This window comes from Prionailurus viverrinus, chromosome D4, assembly GCF_022837055.1.
Source record: "Prionailurus viverrinus isolate Anna chromosome D4, UM_Priviv_1.0, whole genome shotgun sequence".
Taxonomy (NCBI): Eukaryota; Metazoa; Chordata; class Mammalia; order Carnivora; family Felidae; genus Prionailurus; species Prionailurus viverrinus.
The window spans coordinates 47,956,535-47,978,562 of record NC_062573.1 but is presented as its reverse complement, the minus strand read 5'-3'; the positions used below and the strand labels follow the sequence as shown (position 1 = coordinate 47,978,562).

At 40.7% G+C, this 22,028-nt stretch overlaps 1 protein-coding gene across 9 annotated transcripts in view; it reads right to left on the bottom strand.

Annotated features, from left to right (window-relative positions):
- Nucleotides 1-22,028, bottom strand: part of FREM1 (FRAS1 related extracellular matrix 1) — a 285,770-nt gene that overhangs the window by 12,944 nt on the left and 250,798 nt on the right. For all 9 annotated transcript variants that reach the window (XM_047830267.1, XM_047830262.1, XM_047830266.1 and 6 more), the window contains 7 exons: nucleotides 16,357-16,506; nucleotides 14,371-14,609; nucleotides 13,235-13,282; nucleotides 12,793-12,957; nucleotides 12,480-12,608; nucleotides 11,933-12,048; nucleotides 894-979 (listed from right to left, as the gene is read on the bottom strand). In XM_047830267.1, coding sequence (XP_047686223.1) covers nucleotides 894-979; nucleotides 11,933-12,048; nucleotides 12,480-12,608; nucleotides 12,793-12,957; nucleotides 13,235-13,282; nucleotides 14,371-14,609; nucleotides 16,357-16,506 — 933 coding nt within the window. The remainder of the gene's footprint in view (nucleotides 1-893; nucleotides 980-11,932; nucleotides 12,049-12,479; nucleotides 12,609-12,792; nucleotides 12,958-13,234; nucleotides 13,283-14,370; nucleotides 14,610-16,356; nucleotides 16,507-22,028) is intronic.

The window sequence follows — 22,028 nt, the reverse complement described above, 5'->3', positions numbered from 1 at the left end:
TTTAGCTTCATACTCTCAGAAAATTTCAGAATTTCGAGATGTACTAAGTATTACAGAGATTCGGAGAAGCCAAGATTGGGTTTAGTACAGTTCCCTGAAATCCAATACCTTCAAGGTCAGACGGTGGAAATACTGACTTTGAAGCGCCCTGAGAATTCTACTTCTAAAAATAGAATCTGAAGAGATTTGTATTCTTGTTAAAATTGAAGATGTTAAAACTTCAGAAAACAAGGGATAAAATTAAGATCGCCTATACTTGTCAATAGCTGCAAACATTTCTAATTCTTTAACGTATTTCTTTATATATGCATATGTATATACCATATGCATATATATATCACATGTGTATAAATTTTTTCTCATAATTATTTTCTGCTTCATATCGCTGTGGACTCTGCTTTTTTACTTAGCACCTGCCACAAATGCAATACGTTATGTATTTTATATATAATATGCTTCCAACGTGTATTTCTTGAATGAAATAATAAACATAAAGCACTTTGTTATGTCTTTAATATTTTATGCCTTACAAAAGCATTAAATATTAAATATTCCTTCTTGTGGCTATACTATAATTTATTTAACCATCCCCTATTGACAAGTGCTTCTAATTTTTTACTTTTAGAAATACCATTTGTTGACTTCTCTGATCCTATAGTCCAAGCCACATCCCTTATTATTTCTTTGAGATAGATCTCCAAAAATGAAAGCATTGTGTAACTAAAATGAGTTTTAAAAGGCAGACCATCCACTGGGTGCTCCCTCCAAAAAAGAAAAAATAGACTGTCCAATCATGGAACTGTTGCCTGTTACTGCAAACCACAATTATTTGGCCCATGGGAGGGAGACGCCTCCTTCATGTTCCTGCCTCCCTCCTCAGCGCAGACACTTGCCTATCCAAAATGGCTTCCGTCCGCTGATGTCCCACAGCCACCGCATATGCTGCCTGGAGAGAACGGTGACGAGGCTGCCCAGGTGACTGCAAACAAACAAAAAGGAAAGCACTGGTGACAGGGACTCCAACACTCCTGTTGATATGGAATGCAGAACAGAAATCAAATCTGTTCAAAATAGAAAAGTGTATACACACACACACACACACACACACACACACACACACACACGGAAAATTTTCCAAAATTTTTATACTCTTTCATTTTTGTATTTTAATGACTATCTGTAAAGTGGGATAGGTAACAGCAAAGAAAGGGATATTTTTTATACTATCTAGGTACAAATTCAACAGTTTTTAAATATCTTTAGAAAAATCAGCAACTACCTACTTATAAAAATTAATGCCAAAATATTACTCCTCTCGCAGAGGGTCTATCTCTAAATGGCATAAATTTGGCAAGTATCCAGTTAATTTGACCAGTAAGGTAACCCAGACTATTCAGATAAAATTACTCAAGGCTGACATTTTGCGCTTGGTATGTTTAATCAAATATCCCGATAATTGTGACCCTTTGATCATACTCAGTGAAATCAGCATGAAATGTTCATAGGCTGTAAAAAAGTTAAAGCACATAGTCCTATAATCATACATATTTTCCCCCCAAATAGAATTGTTTTTATGTTTAAGGTGTATAGCATAATGACTTGATTCATATGCATTGTGAGATGATTACCATAGTGAGTTTAGGTAGCATCCATCGTCTCATATAGATAGAAAAAAACAGGAAAAACAAAATTATTTCCTTGTGGTGAGAACTCTTGGGATTTACTCTCTTAATAACTCTCATATATCATATAATATCATATAATATCATATATCAGTGTCAGCTACATTCCTCATATTGTATGTGATATCCCAGTACTTAATCATCTTATAACTGAAAGTCTGTACCTTTTGACCACCTTCATCCAATTACTTCACCCCATATCCCTGGCCTCTGCCACTCACATCTGATCTTTTTTCCTGTGAGTTTGTTGTTTTGTTTTGTTTTAAGATTCTACATATCAGTGAGATCGTATAGTATTTGTCTTTCTCTATCAGATTCATTTCACTTTGCATAATACTCTCGATGCATATTATGTTGTTACAAATGGTAGGATTTCCTTCTTTTTTATGGCTGAATAATATTCCTGGGTGTGTGTATGTGTATCACAACTTCTTTATTCATTCATCTGTCGATGGAAGCTTAGGTTATTTCAATGCCTCAGCTATTATAAATAATAAACATGCTATAACATGGGGGTGCAGATATCTCCACAACATTCTATTTTGATTTCCTTCAGATATAATCCCAGAAGTGGAATTTCTGGATCATCTGGTAGTTTTTTTTTTCTTTTTAGAGAGAGAGAGAGAGAGAGAGAGAGCGAGCCAGGGAGCATGAGCAGAAGAGAGGGGCAGAGGGAAAGAGAGAGAGGATCTTAAGCAGGCTCCACACTCAGCTCAGAGCCCAACTCAGGGCTTGATCATAACCTGAGCCACAACCCAGAGTCGGACACTCCATTGGCTGAGCGAACCAGGCACCCCAAGGTAGTTCTGTCTAGAATCTTTTGAGGATGCTCCATACTGTTTTCCACAGTGTCTGCACCAATTTGCAATCTCATCACTAGTACACGGCGGGTTTTTTTTTTTCTCCACATCCTCACCAGCAATTGTTATCTCCTATCTTTTTGATGATAGACATTATAACTGGCATGAGAATTCTTTATGAACTATTTTTGTAGCTAGCTGAATTATTCCTATAAGCAATATTTGATTGTTTCTAATTCTCCAACAGTGCTCATTAAAAGCTCTTTTAAAATGCCTTCAGTAAAAGGCTTGTAATTATTTTTTTTCTTTTGTTCTTTTTTTTTTTAATACAGAAAATTTCAAACAAGAAACAAAGCCACCACGTTCTTGTCTGATTAATATCCACTGACGTTTTTAAAAGTAGGAAAACAAAACTGGTAATACTTGCACCCATTTAGAAAACTGTTGAATTGAATTTTATTCATTTTGCCTGTCTTTCCAAACTTCAGAGGCATTTCTCTGCTTTTCCAGATCACCTATGGTGAACATAATTTATCCATTTCTTAATGATTTTTTCCCCACTAAAACCAGTACTTAATGATTTTTTCCCCACTAAAACCAGTACTTACTAAAAGCAGTGGTAAATTCTAGGACTTCTGAGATGCATAAGGCTCTCTCTTTACCCTTCTCCTAGGGGCCTCAGCCTGCTGGATTTGGGTTTTGGTGACTGGGCTCTGACCTCATTATTTACTGTCATCTCCTGTCTGACAAGTTACAGCAGATTTGACGGCACAACTTCTTCCCTTCCTCTCACATCCAATATGGTAATTCTAACGTGTTGAGGGTTTAGAACCCAGAGTATCAAATGTGTGTTAAATGTAGGCCAAGGGAAGGCTCACGGGGCTGCCTCACTCAACATGGTGTACTGAACAGAGTGTGGGAGACCTGCGTTCTCTTCCCGCTCTGCCTCTAATTCCTTTACGGATATAACTGGAGCCTTCATCATCAGGCAGTAACAGGTCTCATTCAAGGATATTTACCGTCTCCTCTTGCTTTAAGATTCTTGAAACTATCGTTAGAGCAGACTTTGTAAAATCCATTTTCACTGGCCAGGTCCAAGTTTGATTTGTGTGTGTGTGTGTCTCTCCAAGAAGCAAAAAGTCCCAAAAGAGCAAGATGGGAAAACAGCTGTGTTTAGGACAGGTAAAATGTTAGACCATAGTCATTTATCAAATGAACATTTAGGCACGGTATGTTGATTATTTTACAAAACCGTTCCTTTTCTTCTTTATTCCGTATCCACACGAAACAGCATGAACGTTACTTCTATAGATATGTATATAGAGAGATATACAAATGAAAAAAAAAGAGAGACACATAAATAAAAATCTTTTGACAGCTCTGCAATTTGAAGGCATTCAAAGTCTAGTGTTAAAAAACAGAAACTTTAAATTTCATATATTGAAGAAAAAAAGAAAGAAAAGTTAAAAAAAATGTAATTATATTGTTTACCCAAAAAATACATAAATAAATAAAATTAAAAAAATAAATAAAAACAGAAACTTTAAATTTCATATATTGAAGAGAAAAAGAAAGAAAAGTTAAAAAAATAAAAAAATAAAATGTAATTATATTGTTTACCAAAATAAATAAATAAATAAATAAATAAATAAATAAAATAAAAACAGAAACTTTGATTTGCCTAGGTAAAGAAATACACATCTACTCCTTTGAAATGTTTTGAGTAAGTACAGATGTACTTCAGAGTAACTCTTTAAGGATAGGCCAGCAGGGGTTCCAGACAGTCCTGTGGGAAAACAAAATGGTTTCATAGATAATGATTTATAATAAGAGAATTACCAATGTACAAGGACTGCCTAAGGAAACGAGCAGATGAGATTACAATACGCAAATTCAAGAAATGCCTAATCTAGGAGTCTGGCTCCTCTGAGTTGGAAAAATAATAAAACACCAATGGAGAGGAAAGGAGATGGGAGATAAAGATTGAGTTGAGTTAGCAATCTGATTAGGGACAAGGAGCAAAGCCAAATTTGTTGTTCTTCCTGAAACACGGGTGCTGCAAACGACCCTTAGTAAAGGATCTTCAGGGAAGGGAGGGAGCCCCAGGAAACACAGCCCAGAATTCAATAATGATTCCTGATACCAAATAAAAAACATACTAATATTAATAGTAACTCTAATTATAAACTGTAAAAACCTCTCCTAAAATTAAGTCATAGGAAGGCAAATATCCAGGTTGCAAAATGTTAAAACTATAAGTTTTATAGCACAGAAGGAATTGATGATTCCCAGAATATCTGTTTTTCTTTCTTTTATATACATATTTTTAATTAAGTTTTTTTTATCTTAATTCCAGTATTGTTAACGGACAGTGTTATATTAGATTCAGGTGTATGATACAGTCAAGAGTATCTGGTGTTCAAGACAAAGGTGGTGGAGAAGAACAAAACAAAATGACCCTGAAAGGGAATAGGTGAAGGGAGGCACGGAGGCCCAACAGGTGAACAAAAACACAATGACTGGTACAGGAGGTCTCGGGGTTCAGAGAAAAATTACCTTGAGGAGGGGGCCCTCCTGCCCAAAAATGTTCCTTGCAGAAGGACCAAACCAAAGGACTATGGAGATCTTTTCGTTTTCCTTTTCAGTTTTGCTTTCCACTCGCCCAGACGTTTTGTGAAATGTAACTAGTTATCAATGTACATTTTGTGAAACGTGACTAGTTATCAACCGTTCCGGGGGGGGGGGGGGTAATCATTCTTGTCCTTTTGAGATGCAATGCATATTGAAGTGTCATACAAATACAATCAGATCACATATTCATACTCATCTTTTCCAAATAAAGTTTCAAAATGAAAAGCTTTTCGTGATATTTTAAAAATCTCACACACACGCAGTTTCTTTACCTCTCTTAACACATTCTGGGATACCATCAGAAATGGTATTTGATAGACGTTTTAAGTTCTGGACCATTCTGGCAAATAGACAATGTGCAATTTGAAAGAGTTTATATTACTGATACATAATTAGTTTCTTTCTAAAATATGATGGAAAAACTCCAATTGTCCTTAATTATTTTTGTCCTGAAAGCTTTCTCAGTTTAATATCTATAAAGAAATCACAGTTTTAGAGCTTAAAACAATTCCCTGAGACCAGCATTTATCAAAATAACTTCAAAAATAATTGAACAAATTACTTCTGAACCTGCTTATAACATCATGTTTGATCTACTAGATATGATCTTTAATATCCTTGAATTAATAAGAGAGATGGAAATTTTCCATCACTACTATAATAGATGTTATAATAGTTATTCTAGCACAAACTATCCTCCTATTTATACTATTTCTAAATACCATTTATGTTCTCATATATGCAATCAACAAATACTGCTTGTAACTCACATTGTTGCACTGAGATCCAGAAAACTTCTTAACTAGATCTACAGTAAGACATCAACTCAGTGAAAGCTAAATGCTACCATTTAAATTTAGTGACTTTCACATTCTTAATAGAGCTTTCTGAGAAGGAGATGTGGGAAGGAATTGTCAGGATTGTATGAAACACCTTACTGATGTAAAATGCAGCGTTTAAAGACTTGCCATAAGGACAGCCGTATCTGGAGAAAAATGCTGTCAATTTCTATGAAGCTCATTGATGAATGAAGAATGATTTAGTTATTGGCTTGTGGGGCCAATACTGGGGGATAAGACTTTAAAATGCAGTCTGGAGGGGCGCCTGGGTGGCGCAGTCGTTAAGCGTCCGACTTCAGCCAGGTTGCGATCTCGCGGTCCGTGAGTTCGAGCCCCGCGTCCGAGCCCCGCGTCAGGCTCCGGGCTGATGGCTCAGAGCCTGGAGCCTGTTTCCGATTCTGTGTCTCCCTCTCTCTCTGCCCCTCCCCCGTTCATGCTCTGTCTCTCTCTGTCCCAAAAATAAATAAACGTTGAAAAAAAATTCAAAAAAAAATGCAGTCTGGGGGCACCTGGGTGGCTCAGTCAGTTAAGAGTCCTACTTCGGCTCAGGTCATGATCTCATGTCCGTGAGATCGAGTCCCATGTCGGGCTCTGTGCTGACAGCTCTGAGCCTGGAGCCTGTTTCAGATTCTGTATCTCCCTCTCTCTCTGACCCTCCCCCCACTCATGCTCTCTGTCCCAAAAATAAAAAACAAATGTTAAAAAATTTTTTTTTTAAAATGCAGTCTGGGAACGCCTGGGTGGCTCAGTTGGGTAAGTGTCCAACTTCCACTCAGGTCATGATCTCGCTGTTTGTGAGTTTGAACCCTGCGCTGGGCTCTGTGCTGACAGCTCAGAGCCTGGAGCCTGCTTCAGATTCTCTGTCTCCCTCTCTCTGCCTTTCATCTGCTCACTCTCTCTCTCTCTCTCTCTCTCTCTCTGTCTCTCTCTCTCTCTCAAAAGTAAATAAACATTTTTTAAAAAAATTTTAGTGCAGTCTTGTCTAAATATTTCTAGTATGGTAAGTACCCAAATATTTGTTGAATGCAGTGAATTAAACTGAGAACCTGATTGTACCTTAGGTTTGCTGTGAAAGGTAACTTTGATTCCAATCCAAAGGAAATTTAGACTCCATAATTTAATAAAAATTGTAACATGTTTGTGCCGCAAAAGATACAAAATATTAATACTCCATTTGGAAACCTGCTTTAGGTTAGTTCAACATAGCTGTGCTGTCCATTCACCTGAGATGAGAGAGTCCCTATGTTTATGGAGCTGTTTTGGAGTGTCATAGAAAATGAGAGTCCTGTCGCTTCCACTTACTCGCCTATGTGATCAGGAGCAAGTGATTTTGCTTCCCCAAATGTCTTCTGTTTTATCTGCAGAGTGGAGACAATAATACCGCAGAAGTGATGAGAGGATCAGATCAGTTACTACATGTGAAAGAATTCTGTAAACAATAAGGGGTAATATCAAAGGAAGGCATCACCGGCAAGGTCAGGCTGCCGTAACAGGGTCAGGGTACAATGCTTCGACCCAAGTTGCAGATGAACTCTTAGGTCAAATGCATGAGGAAGTAGCTAGGCTTTTAAAATAATTTGGGCCTTAAGTTTATTATTGGGATGAGCAGATGTATAAAATTAATAGATGTATGACTAGATTAATAGATGTGTAACTAGTCTTTCCACTTTTGGGGTTTTTTTCTTTTTTTTTTAATGAAATTTATTGTCAAATTGGTTTCCATACGACACCCAGTACTCATCCCAAAAGGTGCCCTCCTCAATACCCATCACCCACCCTCCCCTCCCTCCCACCCCCCATCAACCCTCAGTTTGTTCTCAGTTTTTAAGAGTCTCTTATGCTTTGGCTCTCTTCCACTCTAACCTCTTTTTTTTTTTCCTTCCCCTCCCCCATGGGTTTCTCTTAAGTTTCTCAGGATCCACATAAGAGTGAAACCATATGGTATCTGTCTTTCTCTGTATGGCTTATTTCACTTAGCATCACACTCTCCAGTTCCATCCACGTTGCTACAAAGGGCCATATTTCGTTCTTTCTCATTGCCACGTAGTACTCCATTGTGTATATAAACCACAATTTCTTTATCCATTCGTCAGTTGATGGACATTTAGGCTCTTTCCATAATTTGGTTATTGTTGAGAGTGCTGCTATAAACATTGGGGTACAAGTGCCCCTATGCATCAGCGCTCCTGTATCCCTTGGGTAAATTCCTAGCAGTGCTATTGCTGGGTCATAGGGTAGGTCTATTTTTAATTTTTTGAGGAACCTCCACACTGTTTTCCAGAGTGGCTGCACCAATTTGCATTTCCAGTCTTTCCATTTTTTGCACTCACCATTAAAACCTAGCTGCAATGAGATGGATCAATAAAATAAAAAATATATATATTGGGGGATTCATGTAGGTTAGTCACCATGAAGGTATCAATGTGAGGTGTGGGGGTTCTGTTGCTTTTCATCTATATTTTACCAACAAATCCCCACAGCAATTTGATCTTGATAACCCTGGCTGCAGCATAACTGTATTTCTGTACTTGCTTTCACTTTCATCAGGAAAGAAACCATATCCTTCCCTTCGTAGCATGTTGCAATCTTCTCATTGCTAATTCAGAGAGGTTCTGATTCCACACCAAAGCTTTTTCCTCAAGGTGGCTGGGGGGGGGGGGGGAGAAAGACCTATGCCAGTCTTCCTACCCGAGCTTTCAAAGCATTAAGACAAACTTTAAATAAAAGTAAGACACCAGTTATTTGGATGACAGGATGTCATAACTCTTCCTAACACATAACATGATGGGAATATATGCATTTAAACAATAAGTATTTATACAATTTTAAAAAATAGTTTAATTTATCCTATACCACCCACTCACCAACAGAAGCCCGAAAGCCACTGTTTAACCTCTATGGTACCCATACTTATACTTAAGACATGAAATACGTTAGTGAAGAAAATGGTGGTTGACTTGACCAGTTTTTGTTTTTTTAACATTTATTTGTTTTCGAGAGTGAGAGATAGAGTGAGAGCAGGGAAGGGGCAGAGAGAGAGGGAGACACAGAATCTGAAACAGGCTCCAGGCTCTGAGCTTTCAGCACAGAGCCAAATTCAGGACTTGAACTTGTGAACCATGAGATCATGACCTGAGCTCAAGTCGGATGCTTAACCGACTGAGCCACCCAAGCGCCTCAATTTGACCAGTTTTTTTTTTTTTTTTAATTTTTTTTTCAACGTTTATTTATTTTTGGAACAGAGAGAGACAGAGCATGAACAGGGGAGGGGCAGAGAGAGAGGGAGACACAGAATCGGAAACAGGCTCCAGGCTCTGAGCCATCAGCCCAGAGCCTGACGCGGGGCTCGAACTCACGGGCCGCGAGATCGTGACCTGGCTGAAGTCGGACGCTTAACCGACTGCGCCACCCAGGCGCCCCTTGACCAGTTTTTAAGTAGACTTTTAGGGGCACCTGGGTGGCTCAGTCAGTTGAGTATCTGACTTTAGCTCGGGTCATGATCTCACGGTTTGTAGGTTCAAGACCTGCGTGGGGCTCTGTGCTAACAGCTCAGAGCCTGGAGCCTGCTTCAGATTCTGTGTCTCCTTCTCTCTCTGCCCTGTCCCACTTGTGCTTTCTCTCTCTCTCTCTTCCTCTCTCAAAAATAAATAAATAAAAATTTAACAAATTTCTTAAAAAGAATGAGAAATTTAAAAAAATAAAAAAATAGACTTTTACAATATTTTATTAGCCTTTTAAAAACTAGTTATAACTTACATAGAATCAAATGCACAAATGTTTAAGTATTCAATTCAATGAACTTTAACAGTTGTATTCCGGTAACAACCATCCAGAGCAAGACATAGAACATTTCCATCACTCTAGGACATTACCTCATGCTACTACCTCATGGTTTTTTAGTCACCCTACAATCCCTGCCAGAGATAACAGGTTTTTTTTTTATTTCTCACACCAACTAATAAATTAGTTTTCCCTATTCGTATCAAAAAATCATATATTTTCTACTCTTTTATGATGGGCTGCTTCCTCTCTACGTGTTTTTGAGATTTATCCACATGGTTGGAAGTTTTAGTTCATTCCATTTTATCATTTATAAAATAAATGATCAAAAAAGAAAATTTATCTATTTCCTTGTTGATGGAGAAAACATAAACCACCCCTATAAATCAACTAAGCTAATTTTTTCAAGTAGGCTTCACTGCTGGCACAGAGCCCAGGGCGGGGCCTGAACCCACGACCCTGAGATCAAGAGCTGAGCCACCCAGGTGCCCCAGACCCGAACCATTATTATTATGGAAAAAGTTGCCATGAAATTCTTGCGAATGCCCCCCTCCTTTTTTTTTTTTTTCCAGCATCTACTTTTATTTCTCTCGGGTAAATACCTAGGAGTAGAGACGTTAGGTCACAGGGTAAATGCGTGTAAACATAAGATAGTGCCAGACGGTTCTACAAAGTGGTGGTACCATTTTACCGTTCCACCAACACACGTGAGAATTCCATTGGCTCTGCACCATCTGACGTTGGCAGTCTTGGTGATTTTACAGTGGGTGGGAAATGGTATTTCACCGTGGTTCTCATCTGCGTTTCCCTGACGTCTAATGGTGGTACATCTTTTCATGTACTTATTGACCAATTGTATATCTTTTCTTGTGAAGCCTCCAAGTCATTTGCTATGTTTTTAATCAGGTTGTCTTCTTGTTACTGATTTATAGGAATTGTCTGCGTTTTCTGGATTTGAGACTTAGGTAGATATACGATTTGAGATTGGCTTTCCCAAATGTGGTTTGCTCTTTCATTTTCTTTTTTTCCTTTTAATTTTTTTAAATCTTTATTTATTTTTGAGAGAGAGAGACAGAGTGTGAGCAGGGGAGGAGCAGAGAGTGAGGGAGACACAGAATCCGAAGCAGGCTCCAGGCTCTGAGCTGTCAGCACAGAGCCTGATGCGGGGCTCGAACTCACGAGTGGTGAGATCATGACCTGAGCCGAAGTCGGTCGCTCAACCGACTGAGCCACCCAGGCACCCTGCTCTTTCATTTTCTTAATAGTGTTTTTATTTATTTATTTTTAAATCTTTTTTAATGTTTATTTTCAAGAGAGAGATTGTGTGTGTAGTGTGTGTGTGTGTGTGTGAGGGAGGGGCAGAAAGAGAGACACAATCTGAAGCAGACTCCAGGCTCCGAGTTGTCAGCACAGAACCTGACGCGGGGCTCCAACTCACAGACCATGAGATCGTGACCTGAGCCGACATCGGACGCTTAACCCAGTGACCCATTCAGGTGCCCCTCTTAATAGTGTTTTTAGAGGAGCATAACTTTTTGAATTTGATGAAGTGCAAAATCTGACTGTTATTCACCAGAGACTTCTCTAGTCTCAGTTTCCAGCGGTTGGGGCATATTAGCCGAATAATATCCAGGTAGACAAAAAGGGGGGGTCAGGGATAGGCACATATGCATTTTTAAAGTCTTTCTGGAATAGATAAATTTTGTTGTCATTATTTGACCACAAGTCATCTTGTGTCCCATTGCCCACGGACCCACTGACCCTTTGTCCAACTTGTCTGGCTTCACAATCATCGATGTCTCTTGCATTGTCATAGGTCTGATCCTTTCATTGCCATGTATTTTCAAATTCGTGGGCAGGAACGCTTACTTAATACTACTAATAACAAAATGATAGAAACTACAATGCTGCGGACTCAGAAAAGCTCCTTCTGACTTTCTCCAAAAGATCAAGAAAAGCTAAAAAATAGAACTTCGGCAACGGCACATTTTTCACATAAAAGCGGTAAGTCAAAACACATTATCAAGGTCAATCTCAAATCCATCCTGAACTACAGAACTCTCCTGGGGTTCCTAAAACAAAACCAAGCAGATATCAGACACTCGACGCTTGAATGAAAGAAGCGACCCCGAAGTTGCATGAGGAAAAAGAGAAATGGTATGAAAGAAAACATTAATTAACAGGAAATAGGGTTTCTTACTGTTCTTGGCAAGCTCGGGCTGCTGTGTCCCAGGTGCCTTTCTGTTCCGTGATCACGGAGTGGCAGTAGCCTGAGTGACGGTGCCACCCAGCCGGGCAGGATCCACCTTCCACCTCCTGAAATACAGTGGTCCATGTTGACATGATAAGTCTTTAAAATCTGCAGCCTGCTCTCCGCACAAAGAATCTATGAGTCCCCTATCTTGAACAGAGTCATTTTGTCACCAGAAAGGAGGTCGGCCCTTATCCCAGTTCTCCACCTTGAGAGATGTGATGGCTCTCTACAGAAAACACCACTGAAGTCCGCACTGTTTCGATTTTACACCCTTGACATTCTGACAATTAAACAACACGAGTAAACACCTTCTTCAATTGCATCGATTACCTAATGTGCTTTGTGATTTGTAAAACACCACCTGGGCCCTATTTTCCTCTTCACCTTCCAAGTGTGACAAGGGCAGGTGGACGAAGTGTCAGATCACTTGCTGTTAGCTTATCACAGAGCATACGGCCAGCAAAGCTACTTTGCTGTTCATCCCGGGTCCCACCTCAGTTTGGGGGCTCCACACTCTCCAGGTAATCCCATCACACTTGTACAGCTTTCGGAGGCTTTCTTGGAAGTGGAAGAGTCCCTTTAATTCCAGTGTGCAGTTCTTTGGAAATGAGGGCAACCGGGCCTGTGGGAAGGAGAGGTGATGTAGATTTGACTTACTGTAAGCTAAGCACACACCCACCTTCTTTAGGTTTTCATTTGTTAGGTAGCATTTGTGTTGAGCAATCAGTCCCCAAGCTAGAAGGCAGTTTTATGGCCCAGCAAACAGCTGGCTCTGAGGTGAATAGGAAGTAAAAAGATTTTCCTACCTGTCTGGAGAAGTGTGAGCCAGTTGTGGATTCCACCTTATCTGCCTGAGGCAATTCTGCCCCTTGGCTTGTCTTCTGTGGCTGATTAATACTGGACATGTTGGCCTTCCTTTGGTGAGATGGGGAACTATCATCCTGTAGTTGCAGGGAAACCATTCCATGATACTTGAGGAAATCAGAAAGCAACAATAAAGAAAACATAAACACCCAGGTAGCAAACAAAAACATTTGTCGGGAAAATGAGCAACTCAAAAATTGGATTAAAGCAAAAAAGATAAAAGTTTGTGGTGTTTTTTTTCTTTCCTGGCCATCCAAGCCTCTGAAACAAATTTCAAAACAGGCTTTTAAGAGAAATACATAAATGCAGAAGAAAAATAATTTCACTAAATGTTTTGCATCCATAAATATAAGAAATTTAGTAATTCTCTCAAACTGTGCTTACATTATAGATGATGTCTGTTCCATTTCTATAAACAGAGGATGGAAGAACCTGAAATCAACAAAGTACAAAATATGAATAAACTTGGCTTGAAAAATAACTAGCAATGGGGTAAAACCCTTCCAGTAAGATCTTGTTAGTGTCTAAAAATTTTTAAAACATATGTTTCCTAAGGGGTGCCTGGGTGGCTCAGTCGGTTAAGTGTCCAACTTTGGCTCAGGTCATGATCTTGCAGTCCGTGAGTTCGAGCCCCGCATCGGGCTCTCTCTCTCCCTCAAAAAATAAACATTAAAAGAAGAAGAAGAAGAAGAAGAAGAAGAAGAAGAAGAAGAAGAAGAAGAAAGAAACAAAACACGTATGTTTCTTAAGACTTTCCATACCCAGGGGCGCCTGAGTGGCTCAGTTGGTTAAGCGCTGACTTCAGCTTAGGTCATGATCTTATGGTTTGAGTTTGAGCCCCACATGGGGCTCTCTGCTGTCAGTGGAGAGCCTCTTCCTCTCTCTCTCTGTCCCTCCCCCCACATTCTCTCTCTCTCTCTCTCTCAAAAATAAATAAACATTAAAAAAAAAAACAACTTTCCATGATCAAATCATTAGAGTTTTTAAAATCACTGGACCTATTCACAACTTATCAGTGTTGATTCGGACATTCATAGCTTCAGTTATGGAGAAAAGACATCCTTACTTTGGTGATATGTCAATAGTACACAGCGGTCTAAGAAAACATACACACACACACACACACAGGAATGCACATACACTCATGAGTGTTTGCCTGATTATAACTCTGGGCTAATGAGGTCAACATCACAGTTTCCACACCCGAGTAGATCACACAATCTCGTTCTGTTCCAGGGTCACTGGTCATTCCCTATCTGTTTTGATCACAAAAGGAACCAAAGCAGAAACCATATGGATGAGTCAGCATATCCATCACCTCGAGTAGTACCATTAAGGAAGTGCGGCAGCATTCTGATATCTGTATACAAAAGACACTGCCTGATTGGGCACGGAACCATGGCTCCCACTCATTATGAGAAGCAAACAGCTTCTTCAGCATTGGGGAACACTCATTAGTGTTTTTTGATTCTTTCACAATGTACTCCACATGTCACATCCCCGAAGCTCCCCATCCTTACTGTTTTGCCTTTCCCTTGGGTCCTCAGCTTCATACGAGAAAGATCTGTGGAAGCAAAGCCCTGGAGAGTGTCTCCCCTGGTGACTGCTGGCCGCTTGGAAGACGGAAGGGGTCTTCTTTTCAGATGAAAGGAACCAGAAGTGGCGGGTGAGGAAGACCCTGGGGACAGCGGGGGCCAAAGGCCCTTCTCCCACGCACTGTGCTTGTTTGGGTTGAAGGAATATGAAGGATAGCACTGTCCTGGAGGCATGAAAGATGGCAGGTCAGTTCATTGTACACAAACAGATAAGTGATCACGTCGACACAGCCCCCGGGGCAGCTTGTCATTGAACTGAGATGGATGGTGTTCCCACCAGATGTTGCCTTTTTGCCATTTGCCAGAAACTCCTCTACTCTTCATCAGTTTCCGTGAGGAGAGCCGTGCCCTTCTGCACATCTACAGGGCGATTATAAAGTCAGGACGATGATTTCACAAACCACAAACGGAAACCATTGTCACGATTTTATAATCATGCCACATACTTGAGAAACGGCCTCACTGCGTGTTCCAGCATTCCTCAATAGATCAGGTTTATTTCACTGACCAAGTATCACTCCGTAAACACTTCCAAGGGTTCATCCTTTCCCCAGTCTCCTAGAGGTAGAAACTGGAACTGTTGGAAAAGTGCAAAATCAAGTAACAGTTCTAAAAATTAGCACTCAGGGGCACCTGGGTGGCTCAGTCGGTTGAGCGTCCGACTTCAGCTTGGGTCATGATATCATGGTTCGTGAGTTCAAGTCCTGCGTCAGGCTTTGTGCTGACAGCTCAGAGCCCGGAACCTGTTTCAGATTCTGTGATTCCCTCTCTCTCTCTGCCCCTCTCCCGCTCATGCTCTCTATCTCTCTCTCAAAAATAAAATATTAAAAAATTTTTAAAATAATACAATAAATAAAAATGAGCATTCAACTGTCACGGAACAAATATCCAATAAACCTTATTGGAGCTACTTCTATGGGAAACATTCCCAATAAGTATGACAAAAACCTAAACCCAGAACCCTCATGTGGATATTTTATACTTCATGTCTAAAGCGTGGAGTTCATGTATTGTATGTACTTCCTGTGAACAGAAAATTCTATTGAAAAACAAGTGAATTTGGCAATGAAGATGGTGGGAAAAGATGTTGTGGAAACATGAGTATTATAAAGGGAAGACGATAATGTCTATATTTTATTATAGGATGAGAAAGAACAGGAGAGAGCGGATTTCAGGTAAGGAAAACATACCATGGGGCATGACAGGTGTAAAATCAGGGGTCTAAGTCTGCGCATGGTAACGGGACACTTGTCAAATGCTAAATAGACACGTAAGTAGAAAGGGTTTGGCAGGAAGAAAAAAATCAGAGCAGCAAGGACTGTGCTTGGTCTTTATTTTATTTAGTTCACAGGTCGTTCTTTTGCATATACTATCCAGGACCTATTTTGGCTCTGCACTCCAAGGTTATTCATTAATATTCTCCAGCTGCTCCTGAATCCCCTAGCCAGCTGCACCTTTCACGTCTATTTTTCTCCAATTCCTTCCTCTCTTAGAATTTTCCTGGTCACACTACAGTGGGGGCTCAGATTTTAGGCATTAAGAGCTCTCTTTCACAGAGGAAGATAATTACAGCCCTACAAACTCTGGGGGAAAATAACTGTCGATAGATTCTCACCAACATTGTTTCCCCCTCGGTGAGAACAACAAACGGGTAGGAGAAAAAAAAAAAAAAAAAACAACAACAACTACGGCACTGACTTGTTGCCTTTCTCAAACGAGAGTTCTTAGCGGGACGAAAACCACATGAAGCAGAAAGCAGAATAAAGGGCCTGCAACACGACTGAGGTTGCTTTCTTGACAAGAAATTAAGCATTCTGATTTGAAGGCGTTATCAGGCACACTGGCTGTTGAAAGCCAGCAGCCAGAGCGCCAGGACCGCTCCTGATTTCGAGATGAGGATCAAAAGAATACCTCCTTTTGAGTCCAAAATTTTCACTGCCGCTTTTGTCTTTATGCCAAGAACTGCATTCACAGGGGAGTTGAGAATTACTTCAAAGACCTCATCATCTTCCTCTAATCCGTCATAGGTAATTGCTATATTCCACATCTTAGTTGACATTCCTACAAGAAGTAAACATTTTAATTACTCTTTAATTGCTATTTCAATCACCTAGGTGTCAGAGAAATATATTAATTAACATGTCTACAGCGAGGCTGCAGTAGCCCGAGTGAGCTATTGTACTGCTCCCGACACACTGAGGTCCTGCTGTTCTCCCAAATAATATTAAAAGACCACATTTGTTCCTGGACAATGATGATTCCGTTTCAATGCAAACACTGTAACAAAAAAAGTGAGCCGCGTTAGGCAAGGGATGAACAACAACAAAAAAAATGGTTAGTCGATGAGATCCAAGGCTTATTTCCCCTCCCCGCCGCCCCCCCCCCCCCCGACCTGCCCCTTCTCTTCTTAGGAATAAACAAGCACTGCAATCTTAAAACCTTAATGGTTCCAAAAATCTTAAGAGGTTGGTACAGACAGTTAAAAGTGATTATTGGATGGTACTTCACACTATTCATGGAACCCTTGAAATGATTGATTTCTGAAGACAGCTGCCTCTATCGGCTGCTCCGCTTCCTGAGGTCCTTCTAGCCCACAAATGCTTTCTTTTTCTAATGATGTAATACTCAGTATTTGATATCCTCCTAGAGAGTATTTATGGGCTGGGGGTTTTAGAAATAGAGCCAATGTTGTTGTTGTTGTTGTTGTTGTTGTTGTTGTTGTTTTCCCTCTCTGTCTGCCTCTGCTCATGGAGTTACAATCAAGCTCGGTTCACAGTAACTTTGTGAACTTAATCCCAAACAGTTTGGAACTGTCATTCTGTCACCGCTAAGGTGGGATGCAAAGGAGCCCCAGAAACACGAAATACGAAAGCGGGAAGAATCTTGTGAGACTGTCTAATCCTGACCAGTTTCCATGACATGGGTTACAGGGTCTCCCCCTTTAGTTTATTTAGAAGAAAAAATGGTGGGGCGCCTGGGTGGCTCAGTCGGTTAAGCGTCCGACTTCGGCTCAGGTCATGATCTCACGGTCCGTGAGATAGAGCCCCGCGTCGGGCTCTGTGCTGACAGCTCAGAGCCTGGAGCCTGTTTCAGATTCTGTGTCTCCCTCTCTCTCTGACCCTCCCCCATTCATGCTCTGTCTCTCTCTATCTCAAAAAAATAAATAAATAAACGTTAAAAAAAATTTTTTTTTAATAAAAAAAAAAGAAGAAAAAATGGTGGGAGGAGTTAACAAAAGAAAAAGTACTGTTCAGTAGAGAAAGGAGGCTAAAGGTTAAGGGGAAAAAAAGATAACAAATTTATGGTTTAACCTTCCAGGACTAAGTTTTGAAAACTTGACTCTGTGGAATTTACTCATTGGCTACGTGAGGACTCTTATTCCCATAAACCCATCTATATAAGCAGTCAAACTTTTTTTTTTTTCCTAGCCTTCTCTTCCGAAAATCTGGATTCTAGTCTTCCTGTAGATGGTTTGCTGCAGATTTATGCCTCTCGTTTGGTCCATCTATAGGACAGCCACCTGTTTGAAGGTCGTGTCACCTACAGATTTTTTTTTTTTTCAACGTTTATTTATTTTTGGGACAGAGAGAGACAGAGCATGAACGGGGGAGGGGCAGAGAGAGAGGGAGACACAGAGTCGGAAATAGGCTCCAGGCTCTGAGCCATCAGCCCAGAGACCGACGCGGGGCTCGAACTCACAGACCGCGAGATCGTGACCTGGCTGAAGTCGGACGCTTAACCGACTGCGCCACCCAGGCGCCCCTACCTACAGATTTAAGGATCTAATCAAAGTTTCCTCAATCCCCCAGCAGAATTCAATGGAAAGAAGAAACTGTTCACCCGTCCTACTCTTGGCTGCCCTTAGAGGGGGGAAAGAATTAAGTGTATTTGAAATAATTTTATTTAAAAAAAAAACCCAAGCTGACAGCCAATTTCAGTTTTCCATACCAACTGATTCATAAATCAATTACTTTCGTGATCTTTGCAAAAACAGAAGTTGAAACACCTAACATAAAATACTATATAATTCCCACCTCATGGACGGATTAAATCAACCTATCACAATATACATTTTTGTCTCTATCGTGTACTTACCTTTGCTTTAGCTGCTATGGAGAATACCAGAGGTACAACATCGGCAAGCCCTGACATAAAGGATTAAAATCTCTTTGAGGAGACAAGATGTAAATGTCAGAAAAGTCCATTGTTCAAGGCTATGTATGATTAGCGGCCAAAAGATACAGGATGGATGGTAAATACTAAATGCATGTGGGCTCCCGAGTTGGTAGGTTTGGGAGGGAGGAAGTGGGAAAACAGCGCAAGCAAAGGCAGGAAGGTAGCAAAGGCCTTGAACGGGGAAGGCTGAGCAAATTAGCTGGCTGGAAGGGAGGTCACGCCAGGCACTAGGAGGTAGGAAGGCAGCAACGGCGGGATGTAGCCAGAAGGCAGAGAGCCCTGGACACCAGGTGGCTGGATTCAGACTTTCAGCCATAGGCAACAGGGAAGGCCCTTGAAAACGAATGTCTTAGAAAAATGAATCCGAGTGTTATGCAAAAAGATTTAGGAGCCCAGGAAGACGGGCAAAGAGGCTAGAAGTGGGGAGACCACAGAGGCAGCTGTTGTAATAAACCTGGCATGAAGGGATAAGAGACCAGACAGTGAAGAAAGAATATAAATACTGAGAATTTTAATATTCAAAGAACTGTTTTGACTCTCAAAACCCCAAAAGTCAAGCATTATTCAAATAAAAGTCCAATAACAACAACAAAGAATTCCAAGTCCCAACCAATTGCCTCTTATTTTAAGAATCATGTTTTGGGGCGCCTGGGTGGTGCAGTCGGTTAAGCGTCCGACTTCGGCCAGGTCACGATCTCGCGGTCCGTGAGTTCGAGCCCCGCGTCGGGCTCTGGGCTGATGGCTCAGAGCCTGGAGCCTGTTTCCGATTCTGTGTCTCCCTCTCTCTCTGCCCCTCCCCCGTTCATGCTCTGTCTCTCTCTGTCCCAAAAATAAATTAAAAAAAAAAAAAGAATCATGTTTTAAAAACATTATAGTACCCCTTTTACCTCCCCCCCTCCCCCACCCCCACACAAAAACCTGAACATTGTTCTATGACCTTATGGAGTAGAACCAGATGGTTAGAGAAAATCTATTCCAAATTTCATTTAAGTACTTTCTGATTGGTTTGCTTGCATTCCAATTTTGTTTCTATGCCTACCAGGTGTGCACATAGAACCAACTTTTCTAGGTTAATGAGATTGGAAGTAAGAACTTTCTGGGTTTTTCTTTTTCCTTCCTCTCCCATTTTCAAGGTGCAAAGTAGTTGTTAAATCACTGAGATTATAAGCAATTTCAGAAGGCTTGAACCGGCCTCCTGTTCCCATAAAACAAAAGGCGTTGAAGAAAAGGTGTCATTTTATGCAGACACACACTTTACAGAGTAGGGCCATTACTGGATACTTGCCTGCAAAGCGGATTTTACGATGGAAAGACATTTGCTCAATGTTTTTTAGTAAATGCCATGTTAGAGATCTGTTCCTTTGGAAAACATTTTGACTCTTAGGAATGACTTAGTCATTCAATCAGGAAAGCAGCAAACCTTTCAAGAACACATACTTGAAAGGAAAACAATCTTTTCCTTAAGAGTATTTACACTTCTAATCAAGATCAGCCACAATAGCCGAATGCTAAATCAGCAGAATTAGCTTTGGGTTCAGTACAATGGCAGCAAGGCATAGCTCACCAGTCTCAACAATGACCCCGTTTCTCTCCACCCCCTCCTAAAAATTCTCAAACCTTCCAATAGCCCACCAATTTTGATTTTTCACTCTGTTTCTTCGCCCTTCATAGAGGCTGCTGTTTTTAAGCAAACGAGCAGATTGCTTTGGGCATGGGGGTGGGGAATGGGGATGGGGACACCAGACCGAGAAGAGGCAAGGATTAACAATATGGGAGTGGGGGAGCCTGGGTGGCTCATTCGGTTGTGCGCCTGACCTCAGCTCAGGCCGTGATCTCACCGCTCGTGGGTTCGAGCCCCGCGTCAGGCTCTGTGCTGACAGCTCAGAGCCGGGAGCCTGCTTCAGATTCTGTGTCTCCCTCTCCCTCTGTCCTTCCCCTGTTCACACTCTGTCTCTCTCTCAAAATAAATAAACATTAAAAAAAATTAAAGAAAAAACCAATATGGGAGTATATAAACATTTCTAGGACCTGTGAACATAGGGAACTTTGAAATGTTCTAAAGCAAGCCTTCAGTTTATGAAACCATTTCTGGCTAATAAATTCTAAAACAATGAACGGGCAAAGATTGTTTCTTTCTAACTTACAAGATTTTTTTTCTTAACATGTCTAAATAATCCCCAAATAATTGACCAGTTAGATGCTCCAGAAGCCTAGTATCTACTCACAAAAGCATGTAAACTCTTCTAGACAAATCAGTATTTGTCTTATCCAGTGGAACCTCTGAGAGGTTCCCCTAAACGTGATACTTTTTAGTTCCTATCAATCGCAACAGAGTACCCGGCAAGGCTGCTCAAACTCTACTAAAAGCCAGAATCACTCCAGATCTCGAGACAAACGGACCTCAAATAATAAAGATGACATATAACAACGACTCTTGGCTCTCAGAAAGTGGAAAAGTTGTAGGGGTGCCTGGGTAGCTCATTGGGTTAAGCATCCCATTCTTGATTTTGGCTCAGGTCATGATCCCAGAGTTGTAGGATCAAGTCCCATACCAGGCTCAAGAGTGGAGTCTGCTTGAGATTCTCTCTCTCCCTCTCTGCCACCTGCCGCCTGCCCCCCCCTGCCCCCACACTTTTTTTTCTCTCTCAAAATAAATAAATCTTTTTTTTTTTTTTTTTTAGTGAAAGGCTGGAACTCCCTTAACATGAAGTACAAAATGGGAATACACAGAGCAATTGCCCCAAATCCTTTCATCTTAGGGTTGACCAGAACCTAAGAGCCTGTGGCCACCTGTGGGTAAACATCAGATACATAATGGAAGCAGCTCTTCTACCAAGTAGGTCACTTGAAGAACAAACTTATGCAAGTCAAACTTAAATATCACAGGAAGGAGGCCAACGCGACATCTGGGTTGTTTCATGTCAAATTTAAGGTTCATTGCTATAGGTTGAGTTGGGTCGCTCAAAATCTGTATGTTGAAATCCTAATTCCTAGTACTTCAGGATGTGACCTTATTTGGAAAAAAGCTCATTACAGATGTAACTGTCAAGATAAAGTCACACTAGAGTGGGCCTCTAATCCATTGTGATTGATTTCCCCATAAAGAGGGGAAATTTGGACACAGACACATACACGAGGACGCCATGTTGGGGACAAGGGCAGAGATTGGTGTGGATTCCGCAGAAGCCAAGGAATGCCAATGACCAGCAAGTCACCAGAGCGTGGAAGACAGGCATGGGGCAGATTCTCTCTCACAGCCCCCAGAAGGAATCAACTTGTTCTTGAACTGACAACTTGTTCTTGAACTTATAGCCTCCAGAACTGTGAGAAAATAAATTTCTGTTTTTAAGTTACCATGTTTGTGATACTTAGTAAGGGCAGCCTTAGCAAACTAGTCACAAACCATC